At 39.0% G+C, this 13,017-nt stretch overlaps 1 protein-coding gene across 5 annotated transcripts in view; it reads right to left on the bottom strand.

Moving 5' to 3' along the window:
* Nucleotides 1–13,017, bottom strand: part of UVRAG (UV radiation resistance associated) — a 309,856-nt gene that overhangs the window by 251,443 nt on the left and 45,396 nt on the right. For all 5 annotated transcript variants that reach the window (XM_037740137.1, XM_017533023.2, XM_037740138.1 and 2 more), the window contains exon 3: nt 11,494–11,528. In XM_037740137.1, coding sequence (XP_037596065.1) covers nt 11,494–11,528 — 35 coding nt within the window. The remainder of the gene's footprint in view (nt 1–11,493; nt 11,529–13,017) is intronic.

Raw genomic sequence — 13,017 nt, 5'->3', positions numbered from 1 at the left:
AACAAAAAAAAAAGAAAACAAAGAATTGATTTTAAGATGCATCTAGATTGCCCAGGAATGTTAAACTGTGAAAAAATTAAAATCAATAAAATCAATAAAACACAGAAGCTGAGTCTTCTTGCCTAGGGTCACTTAGTAAAAACAGTATCAGAATTTGAATCTAAGTCTCTAGAATTTGTCTCATGTTCATTTTGTGTGTTTGTTTTGTTTTCCTATCAATTACAAAGGACAGAAATTAGAACAAAGGAGACCTAAAGGGAATGTCAACAATTTCTTTATTTTAGATCTCACAGCCAGAGGCAGAAACAAGAAGAAAGAACTCTGCCCTCTGCCTAAGCCCTATTCTCTGGGAGAAAGGAACTGGGGAGATTCCACAGGTTTCACTCTTGCTCCTGCTGCTACATCACCAGACTCTACAGCTGACTAGGGCTGAGACAAAACAAGTAACTAAACATAATAGCAAAGCCTAGACCACTACTACAAGAATGAAGCATTCATTACAGATTAGCTAAGAAGGAGCTGGCCCTTCGCTAGTTCAGCCAACTGTCCACCCAGGACGCTGAGAAACCTGTAGCTAGGAATATTGGGGAAAAGCCTTCGTACCTGCAGCCTGAGGATGTGCTTGCTCTCCTGAACTGAGTATCCTTTACCAATTCTACTTTAAATGAGTAACGGCAATCATCTGTGAGCCATTAACTATGTGCTGAGCATTGTACCTGATTTAATTTAACATGAACTACAGGACATACACAAAATGAGGGCTTCCTCTAGTTTACATATCCTAGGAAGGTAAGCACTAAAAGGGACCTTTGAATTTGCCTAGTCCAACTCAAATTCTGAAATGAGGAAATTGAGAGCCTCTGGCTGGAGCCCCTCCCTGCCTCTACCCCCACCCACTCCTTTCCTGGTTAACATTTCTCTGACCACTAGGTTTCAGTTCAAACATCTCTTCCTCAGAGAGGCCTTCCCAGTTCTCCTCAACCGTCAGCCTTCTTTGCCTGCCACCCACCGTGAGGATGGGGCTGTTTTGCTATTGTTTTCCCAAGCAGATAATACAGTTACCTGGAGACACAGTGAGTATTCAAATATTGGCTGAATAAACAACAACAACAAAAAAAAAAAAAAACAAAAAAAACACCTATTCCTGGCACTTTGCTGCAAGAAGACCTAATCACTTTGGGGTTGAAAATATTAAATTTAAGGCCAAGACCAGAAAGCATAGCTTAAGATTCATTTGGAAAAAGTGATTCACTTTCTCACCTAATATGAATCATGCTTTATAAACAGAGAATAAAAACGATTTTACTCATTTTTACCACTGGTATAATTATTACAAGAAAGGGGGAACAATGAGAGCTGTGTGTTCACTGATATCCCTGGGACTGGCGGCCGCTCCTCCAGGCTCCCACAGGAACCTGTGAGTGGTTAACTTTCTTATGGCACCTGGCATGACGCATCACATCACCATCACTGATTTTTTGTCTGTCTTCCCCTCCAGAACGTGAGCTCCTCAAAGGCAGGGATTTCTACCAGTGTATTTATTCTCTACAATATCCAGCACCGTCACCAAAGGTTCAGTGTGCCAGGTACTATATTACTCATTTGACTATATATTCTTACTTAATCTTCACAAAACTCAAGAGTCCTATGAAACAGACAGCATTATCCCAATTTTTCAGGAGAAGCTGATGCTAAGAATTATGAAGTCACTTGTCTAAGGTCATACGGTTGGTTGTATCTGGAACAGGAAAACAAAGTCAATATCTGACTTTAAAGACATGGGAGCATTAGGTCACTTTTGCATATGAGGAAGGCCATGTTGTGGGGACTGCCCAAAGTAAGAATAATGGGGCCTTACGTCCCAGGCAGCCCCTGAAGGTATAATATAGTCATTAATGTTCCTCATGATAACCTTGAGTTGTGCAGAAAAGGTTAAATAATCTTCCGGTATTTAAGAAAGGGTAGAAGAAGGAAACCCATTAAAAGGTAATATGGATATGAAAAACGCAAATGGTAACATTTTCCTAAAATGGAATTCAACAGACCACTAACTCCATTTATTCTTGAGTAGTCAAAAAAAACATGATTAGCTGGGCATGGTGGTACGTGCCTGTAATCCCAGCTACTCAGGAGGCTGAGGCAGGAGAATTGCCTGAACCCAGGAGGCGGAGGTTGCGGTGAGCCGAGATCGCGCCATTGCACTCCAGCCTGGGTAACATGAGTGAAACTCCGTCTCAAAAAAAAAAAAAAAACATGAAAAAGGACTTCTTAACTATCAAATTAGATCAAATATATCCCATAAACTTTTTAAAAAAGCTTCCACTGCTTATCCAGGATTTGTTTATTCTTTTTTTTATTTATTTATTTTTATTTTAAAAAGAAATGGGGTCTCGTTATGTTGCCTAGGCTGGAGTGCAGTGGCTATTCACAGGTGCGATCCCACTACTAATCAGCACGGGAGTTTTGACCTGCTCCGTTTCCGACCTGGGCCAGTTTACCCCTCCTTAGGCAACCTAGTAGTCCCCTGCTCCCACGAGGTCATCATATTGATGCCAAACTTAGTGCGGACACCCAATCAACATAGCACACTACAGCCAGAACTCCTGGACTCAAGCGATCCTCCAGCCTCAGCCTCCTGAGTGGCTGTGACTACAGGCACGCGCCACCATAACTAGCAGATTTGTTTATTCTTAACTGGCATTAACTGGCATGATTTTCCAGAACAAGTGCTCTACAAAAAGAATATCTAAACAGCCAATAATATAAATACTTGAAAAGTGCTCCACTATAGTAGTCTATGAGGAAGTGTAAACTAAAACCACAACATAATACCACAATCCCACGAGAATGGCTAAAATTTAAAAGATGGATGCTTGGGAAAATTATTTGGCAATATCTACTAAAGCGGAACATAACCTACAACCCAGCACTTAATTCCGCTTCTAAGTACATACCTCAGAGAAATGCACACGTGTTCAGCATAGGATATGTTCATTAGAATTAGTGAACTGCTACATACAACATAAACAAATCTCACAAATAGGCTGAGCAAAAGAGCAGATGCAGTCCAGGTGCAGTGCCTCATGCCAGTAATCCCTGCACTTGAGAGGCTGAGATGGGCAGATCACTTGAGGTCAGGAGTTCGAGACCAATCTGGCCAATATGGTGAAACCCTGTCTCTACTAAAAAAAAAAAAAAAAAAAAAAAAAAGTAGCCTGGAATGGTGGCGCACACTTGTAATCCCAGCTACTTGGGAGGCTGAGGTGGAAAAATCGCTTACCTGGGGGGCGGAGGTTACAGTGAGCCAAGATCTCGCCACTGCATTCCAGCCTGGGCAACCAGAGTGAGACTCTGTCTCAAAAAATTAAAAGGGCTAGGCCAGGCGTGGTGGTTCACACCTGTAATATCGGCAATTTGGGAGGCCATGGCAGGTGGATCACCTGAGGTAAGGAGTTCGAGACCAACCTGGCCAACATGGTGAAACCCTGTCTCAACTAAAAATACAAAAATTAGCCAGGCATGATGGTGGGTGCCTGTAATCCCAGCTACTTGGGAGGCTGAAGTGGGAGAATCACTTGAACCTGGGAGGCAGAGGTTGCAGTGAGCCGAGATCGTACTATTGCACTCCAGCCTGGGCAGCAAAGCAAGACTCCATCTCAAAAAAAAAAAAAAAAAGAGCTTATGCCATAAGGCTTATGCCAAAGGGCTTCTACCTGGTTCAAAACCAGGCAGAAGTAAGCTATGGTGTTAGATATCAGAAGAGAGGTTCTCTGGGAAAAGGTACTGATTGAAAAGCAAGAGATGATCGTGTTTCTTGATCTGGTTACACTGATCTGTTCCTTTTGAAAAGTCATAAGGCTATTATTTGTACATTTACTATATGTATATCCCAAAAAAAAAAAAGGAATGAAACTATTTTTTTAGAAGATCCAACAAGGGAAAAAGTAGGAGGTGGCCCACTGAAATAAATCAAATGAAGCCATCTCTTCTTGATGTATGTCCTAAAGCCTAAACCTTCCTGGTCTTCAAATTATACCACCTTAAAAGGTAGATATTTACTCCCCTTTGTGTAAGACCACCTTTCAATAAAAGTAAATGTATTCTAAAATATGAAGTAGCAAAATTTCCTCTTACTATTGGAGTGATAAAGAATCAGAAAAAGCATGAAATAAGACCTCCTTCCAAAGTGAAAAAATAAGACTTGGTGAATGTATCTGAAGGGACATAATGCATGGCAAGGAAGAGGGGACAGATACTCTTGTGGGCTATTGTATGAAATATTCTTAAATGCTTCATTCAAAATCAAACACCTCTGGAGGAGAGGGAAGTTTTTTGAAGTTATTTCGTGTAGTTGAATAGATGACCTGGGTGTTCTTTCTAAGCCAATAAAACACGAATACAGTAGAGCTATTGTCACTCTTCTCATTACAAAGACTTTCCTTTATACTATTACAAAATAGTTGCCAGACCATGAGCAATAATTTCTAAGTTGGTACATTCAGATACAGGCAGATACAGCCTGCCACACATTCAAAGATTTTATAGCCAACTATTTTTATTCTATAGACCCAGACGGCTTTTTTATTTATATTTAACCTATACATACCGGCCCAATTTCTAGATGGAACAAATTAATCAAGTACTAATATCATCCAGGGACCTATACCACCATATTCACTGAAAGTACAATAGCAGAATATCAGGATATTTATAACTCTGAAAAGTTCACTGTCTACTACCCACAAGAGGACCTAAAATTATTATTACTATAGGGTTGCTTGGTAACAAATGTATGGTTACAAGAATACAACAAGAACTCATAAAAGGTGTTCTAACTTTCTGAAGCATACAACATATCTCACTGGAATATCTGACATTGATATTCTGATTTTATCACTAGTCATAGCACAATAAACTCTCTTTCCTTGTCTCATTCACTTTTATTCAGACTTCCTATCTCAATTTAGAAATTATTGTTAGAAACCTTTCCTGACTCCTCTCTCCAAACTAAAATAAATAACACTTTCACATGTTTTCATGGCATCCTGCCCTTCCCTGGTACTATATATAATTCCATGTGTTGATTATCTGTCTCCCTTCAAATCATGTAGTTAACCAGACAGAAATTGGAAACCCTTGAAGATGATGCAGTTTAACAGAAGTAACATAATCTGACATAAGCTACACACAGAGATTAAATGTTAATGCATTCAATTATAATTAAACTGAAACATAAAGTTGGTTGGAAAATCACTCAGACTAGTAGCTCATGAAAAGTATTCGTACTGCTTAGCCAGTTTTTTTCCCAAAGATTTAAAAACAGCTCAGTCATAGTCTCAACAGAAGTTTATAGTTCTGATAAATTAATGTCACATGCTTTCCCTACAAACAAGTTCTAGAACTTGTTTATTCAATGATGAAGGCTAACACTGACCTCTATTAGACCTCTAGCATATTTAATCAGTGGAAGGAAGTGGGATAAGGGAGGCTGTGAAAGAGCAGGGCTCTGGAACACTGGTTTTACCAGTTACTAGTTGTGCGACCTAGATCATATTCCTCAGCCTGCTGAACTTGGCCCCTCAGCTGTAAAACATGCATATCTCTTAGCTTGGAATGCTGTTATAGGGATAAGAAATAATGTATGTGACACACCCAACATGCCACTTAAATCATAGGTGCGTACTTATAATTGATACCTTTCTTTATTTAAAAAATCCATGTACAGAGAAATCTCAAAACAAATTAGCTATCATTATTCTTACTCCCACCATGAAATTTTTAATATTCTAATAAAAGTTAAAAGCTCCTTTCTGGGAAAATATCCAATGATCAGATTAACTTTATAAGTGTTAAAGGCAGATGTGGGTTCATGACATAATTAATCTCTGTTATTTATTTATTTATTCATTTACAAACAACAGAAGTTTATTTTCTCAGTTCTGGACATTGGGAAGTCCAAGATCAAGGCACCAGCAAAGTACAGTGTCTAGTGAGGGCCTAGTCTCTGCTTCCAAGATGGTACCCTGAATGCTGGCTCCTCTCGAGGGGACAAATGCTATGTTCTCATGCAGCAGAAGGAACAGATAACCCCCACACACAAGCCCTTTTACAAGGCACTAATATAACTCATGAAGACTTGCCATTATGACTTAATCACTCCTTAAAGGCCCTACCTCTTAATATTATCATCTTGGTGATTAAGTTTTAACAAATGAATTTTAGTAATCTCCGCTTTTATAAACATGAAAAAACAACTTTAGAGAATTTAGTCACTTCCATTGTTATTGCTTCAATAATTTTAGTTATTAATTAACCCAATGACCCTTCAATAATATCAAGGATCTAACCTCTCACTAAACTGAAGAAGAAATTACTTGGAGGGCATGGCTAGCTGAAGCCAGGGACATTAACACTGAACTATACATTCACCATGAATTGTTCTATGCTAAATATATCATGAATAAGGTGAGGGTCCTGGTCCACCAGATACGCCCCATTTTGCATTACTTGCAATGCTAAGCCTTCCAAAATCTCATTCTCATGCTCCTTAGCCCTTGACCATCATCTCCTATTGCTCTGGGCTATTCCCTCTGCTGCCCTGATCCTCAATTCCCTTGCACCTGTCTCTCTGTCATATGCCTAGCAAAACTTCAAACCACCTCTGCTCACTGCACTCCAGCCTTACTAACTTCTTAGCCATTTCTTGAACACCTCAAGTACACTCCTGTTTCTGTACTTTCCTGTTTCTTGTCCTGGAACAGTATTCCTGAAATAACTATATAGCTTGTTCCCTCCCTTCTGTCAGGTGTCTGTTCAAGTGATACCTCCTATGTGACTGCTGCAGAAAAACCGCAATCACCCCCGGCAGGTACTGCCTTATTCTGCTTCAGTGTACTGCATTCTCTTTATTTCCATCCAACATAGTCCCACTTACCAGTTCTAACATGGATGTTTTTTCACACTGTAAGATGAATTCTGATTTTAGAAATAGTAAAATCAATAAAGTCCTACAATCTTTGACCACCAGGTGGCAGTCATCCAGTGTCACTGTATACCTGCACACCCTTTAAAGTCGCTGTCTTTGAGATTAAGTTAGGCTCAATGTTGGCCCTACATGTGCTAAGTTTAATTGCTATTTAAAATATTTCTCTTGACTTATATTGAAATAAAAAATTATCAACAACTTAAATTCAAAAGATTTTTTTTTTAAATCAAGTGTTCACAACAATGCAAACAGAACTCTCGCAGACTGGGGGCGACAGCATAAATCAAACAGTAATTTCGGAAAACTGTTTGGCTTCTTTAGCTGACCATACGCATATTCCTAGCAATTCCACTCCTAGAAATATACTCAACAGAAATACATCCATACATTTACCAAAAGACATACAGGATAGTATCTATAGCAGCACTATTCATATTAGCTCAAAACTAGAACCTAACCAAATGCCTATCAACAGAAAAAAATGAGTTAATTCTGTGATTTCACACAATGGAATACTATAGAGCTAACAAACGACAAATATATCCCACAAAATAAATGAATCTTACTATATAAAGTTGAAACATGGCAACTGGACACAAAAGAGTGCATACTATATTATTTCATTTCTATAAAGCTCAAAAACAGGTAAAATTAATCTATGGTGTTAAAAGTCCAAGTAGCAGTGACTGAAGAGGGCATGAGAGGGCTTCTTAGGGGCTGAAAATATTCTATTTGTTGATCTGGATGCTGGTTATACAGGTGTATTCAGTTTGAGAAAATTCAAGGTGATGTATACTTATGATCCATAAACTTTTTTATGATCTATAAACTCTTTTATAAACGTCAAACTTCAATAAAAAGTATTAAGAATTTGTGTAGGCAGAAAGCACAGAAACAGAGCAATGAGTCATGAATTTGGTATCAGAGATGCAAATATATGTCAGTGGAGAAATGACTTCATCCAACCTCTTTAAAGAACTTAAGGAAGTAAATAGTTTCCTGCTGATAGGATTCCTTATCAGAGGTCAAATAATGCACCCAAAGGAAGGAAAAATTGCTAAATATCATGCCCAGCTAACTTTATTATTATTTTTATTATTTATTTAATTTTCTTTTTTAGAGATGGGAGTCTCGTCATCTTGCCCAGGCTGATCTCAAAACTCCTGGATTTACATGATCCTCCTGCCTCAGCCTCCCAAAGTACTGGGGGATAGGTGTGAGCCACCATACTTAGCTTGAAGTAATTTTTTTCCAAGACAGGGTCTCGCTCTGTCACCCAAGCCAGAGTGGTACAATCTTGGCTTACTGAAACCTCCGCCTCCCAGCCTTAAGTAATCCTCTTGCCTCAGCCTCTAAAGTAATTGGGACTACAGCCATGCACCACCAAGCCCAGGTAATATTTGCATTTATTGGTAGAGATAGGGTTTTGCCATGTTGCACAGGTTGGTCTTGAACTCCTAGGCTCAAGCAATCCAGCCGCCGCAGTCTCCCAAATTGCTGGGATTATAGGTATGAGCAATGCACTGGGCCCAAAACCACTTTTAAAGAAAGAAAAAGGGGAAATTTCTTCCTTCTAATGATTATAAGAAAGCTTTCTGGCTGGGCGCAGTGGCTCACGCCTTTAATCCCAGCACTCTGAGAGGCCAAGGCAGGCGGATCACCTGAGGTCAGGAGTTCGAGACCAACCAAGCCTTGGCACTGACATGGCGAAATCTTGTCTCCACTGAAAATACAAAAATTAGCCAGGCATGATGGCAGGCGCCTGTAATCCCAGCTACTCAGGAGGCTGAGAATCATTTGAACCCAGGAGGCAGAGGTTGCACAGGTAGAGCCAAAATCACGCCACTGCATTTCAGTCTGGGCAGCAAGAGTGAGACTATCTCAAAAAAATAAAAAAAGAAAAGAAAAAGAAACAAAGTTTTTCAGAAGCATCAGGAACTGTGCTGTCTAATATGATATCTGCTAGCCGAATGTGGCTATTTAAATTAAAATTAAACAAAATTTAAAATTCAGTTCTGAAGCAGGACTGACCCACATTTCAAATGCTCAATGGCCACATGTGGCCAGTGGCAATTGTACTGAACAACACATAAAACATTACCATCACTGTAGAAAGTTTTATTGGACAGGTGATCTGGACTATTCAGGAGTTAGAAAGAAGCACAGTATAGGGGCACAAGAACATTTTATCCAATCTTTGGGGGAAAACACTCTTTTTCGTCTTGAGTCCATTTTTCCATGTCTCCTTTGACGTCAGAGTGATGAAACCAAGCCACTCTGGTCTAAGAACCAAGCTCACAATATAAACTAAGAACAACAATCTACATCTTAAAGTTACATGAGTGAAAAAGATTATTTATAAGCTCGTCAAAGTCCAACTTAGTTCACCAGAGTGAAAATTTACCCAAAGCCTTAGTTAGAAATAAAGTATTCAAATCTTTGTCTAATCCTTTAGCATCTAATTGAAGATGTGCAGTTTCAGGATATAACTTCAAATTCAATAAATATACTTAGGGAAGAATTCATTTATTCAAGAAACATTTGCTGAGCATCTTCTATGCGCCAAGCATAAAGGTAACAGATACAAACACATTTAAATCACTAACTCTATTCAGTAAATAACACAATAGCTTAAGAATTGCAAAAATCATAAACAGGGAAGAAACCAACCAATTCTGCTCTTTGTTGGGCCTGGCAGTGATTCTTCAGAGACAGCAAGAAGGGCAGTAACAACATGCCATCTCTGGTATATTCTCTGAGAGTTGTTGACTCCTTAGCTTTTTGCTAAGCAGAAAGAGCTCCCTCAGAAAGAAAAGAGTTAAGCAGGGCTGGCATGGTGGCTCATGCCTGTAATCCCAGCACTTTGGGAGGCCAAGGTAGGCAGATTGCTTGAGGTCAGGAGTTCAAGACCAGACTGGGCAACATGGTGAAACCCTGTCTCTGCAAAAAATATAAAAATTAGTTAGGCATGGTAGCTCATGCCTGTAGTCCCAGCTCCTTGGGAGCCTGAGGCGAGAGGATCACCTAAACCCAGGAGGTGGGTGTGAACTGAGATCATGCTACTGCACTCCAGCCTGGGTGATAAAGAGAAGCCCTGTCTCAAAAAAAAAAAAAAAGTTAATTACGTTCATAGAACCTATATTAAGATAAAAAAGAAACAACAACAAAAAAAACAATACTTGCCAAAATATCAAAGAATACCTTTAAAAGGAACATCAAATCATTAATATTTGTCAAACAATTACCCAATAGAAATATACTGGGAATTAAGGGGATATAAAGATATACAGTCTGTGACCTCCACCTCCAGGAGTTTTCATCTACTTTGTGAGAAAGAATGTTCGTGAATAATCACAATGCTAGCAAACGTTGTTTGTGGTACACTCAGAAAACAAAAACAGTATATAAACTATGAGTTGAAAGGAGCCCAGAAGTCTTTTAGTCCAATCCTCTCCCTTGTCTTGAATCTATTCTACAATATTCTTTGGATTCAGTATTCCACCTAAGTGCGCTAAGGATGAAGGTATCATGGCCTCACAAATAATTCCAAAGCAATTGAAGATGGAGGCCAAAAGGAGTTGAAGACAGGAGTTAACATTCAGAGATAAAACAGGGTCATGAAAAAAAAAAAAAAAAGAAAACAGAAAAAAAGATTAAAAGAAAACAAAGAAAAAAAACAAAACAGGGTCATGAAAAAGCATGACTAGGAAAAAGGGAACTACTCTGGATGAGATAATCATAGAAAGTCTTGCTGAAGTGACATAGCTGAAAGACCTCTTCAGCCAAGCGAACAGCTGAGGAAACAAGTGTTCCAGGCAGAAGGAAGAAGATAAGCTTCCCATGTTTGAAGCACTGAAAGAGGTACACCTGGAACACACTGAGTGTGGCGCGGGGGGGGGGGGGGGGGGGATGAGGTGGAATAGCAGATAAATCCAAAATGGTATTGGACCATTGAAATGATACTTACATTAACATAAAGCTCTTCTTTGTTTTCAACACAGCCTAATAAATTGAGCCATTTTTGCAAATATCGAGGGTATACATTATCAAAAGCAGGACACTTACAACTTTCCAACTAAGCAATGCCACTGCCAAGAAACAAGTAGGAGTATCCTATACAAAAGCCCTAGGCACAAAATTCTTAAGAACTGTATCTAAATAAAGATATCATTTATTATGACATATGGCCAGTGAAATAGTCAGAAATATATTTACAGTAAATGAAAGTGAGAAAATTATAGAATTTGAGTTTATACCATTTAAAATTCTTAACAGAAAAATCAGTTCATTCAGTAAATATTTATCAAGTACCTACTACATGCCAGTCATGTTCAAAGCGCTAGAGATACAGCAATGAACAAAACAATGATGATTTAACAATTGAGCAGATCTGCTAAGTATTTTAAAACCAGAGCTGAACCTCAATTTATTTTACATTTCTGCAGTTTCTGAAGACAGAAAAAAGTGTATATATTTAGTCACATGTACCTGTCAGAAAGCAAACTTACCAAGGAATTCTTAATCACTTCACTTCTATAAAATTCTGGAAAAGAAAAAAAGAACAATAAGTGATATGAAAGAAAATAAGCCCATTAACAAACTTAATCCTCTAAATTTTTAAACATACATTCCAGTAAAACATTTAAAATATTTTTAAGGGATTATTCTCTCTACATCTTTATCTGTTAAAAAAAAAAAGTAAGAAGTAAATGAAAGTGTTTTAAAGGGAATGAAACACTTACTTTAACCTTCTTTACTTCTGTAAGGGTGGTTAAAACCTTTCAGATTTACTTTAGTAACTATTGCTTTATTGGCTCCTTTGTCCTCCAAATCTAATTTGAGCCCTTAAAAACCCCAACTTTTTTCCTTCCCCACTTCCACCCTCACAACTGAATCCATCTGCTCTGTTTTTCTCAAACATCTCTAATGATTACCTACAGTGGTACTGTGGAGTGAATACTGATCTAGGTTACCTAGTTGCTAGCGTTTTAACCAAAACTAGCAACCAGATAACCTAAGTCCAACTTCTACCTCTGTCACTAACATTTTGTCTCTTTAATTCTCTTGGGCTCATTATTGCTCTAAGACAACTTAGAGAATTGAACTGATAATTGAAGGTCCTCAGTAAACATTAAAATTTCATGATTCTACAGCTTTCATGTATGTTGGAAAATGTTACAAAACTCAAGGATGCAATCAAAATCTGTCAGAAGTTCAGCCATTTCGAAAAACCTTCCAATGTGCCCTCTGCTAACCCTACCCAAGTCATCTCTATGTTGCTCTTATGGCCAACATGGTGAAACTCCATCTTTACTAAAAATACAAAAATTAGCTGGGCATGGTGGCAGGTGCCTGTAATCCCAGCTACTTGGGAGGCTGAAGCAGAAGTACTTGTGGCACAATCTCAGCTCACTGCAACCTCCACCTCCCAGGTTCAAGCAATTCTCCTGCGTCAGCCTCTCGAGTAGCTGAGACTACAGGGGCCCGCAACCATGCTTGGGTAATTTTTGGGTTTTGCCACATTGGCCAGGCTGGTCATGAATTCCTGACCTCAAGTGATTCCGCCCCCTCGGCCACCCAAAGTGCTGGGATTACAGGCATGAGCCACCGAGCCTGGCCCAATTTTTGTATTTTTAGTAGAGATGGGGTTTAGTCATGTTGGCCAGGCTGGTCTTGAACTCCTGACCCCAAATGATCCACCCCCCTTGGCCTCCCAAAGTGCTGGGATTACAGTCATAAACCAACACACCCAGCCTAAATTTTCAAAAAGATATAATCCAAGACCTACTTCTACATGAAAGGGACCATTAGATACAAATATTTCTCTATGTAGTCATGGTAAGACCTAAAGAAACAAAGCAATCACAGGTTGCAGAGCACGGTTTCAATGGCATGTTTTGGCTGTTCTGCAGCATTCCATTCACTCAACAAATGCTTCATTAGTGCCTCATCCATACTCATAACAGGAAAAGTATACACTTAAGCTATACTGCAGCCGGGCGCGGTGGCTCAAGCCTGTAATCCCAGCACTT

The sequence above is a fragment of the Cebus imitator genome, unplaced genomic scaffold (assembly GCF_001604975.1).
Source record: "Cebus imitator isolate Cc_AM_T3 unplaced genomic scaffold, Cebus_imitator-1.0 Scaffold79, whole genome shotgun sequence".
NCBI lineage: Eukaryota > Metazoa > Chordata > Mammalia > Primates > Cebidae > Cebus > Cebus imitator.
Note: the sequence above shows the minus strand (reverse complement) of the source record. Positions and strands in the feature narration are given on the sequence as shown.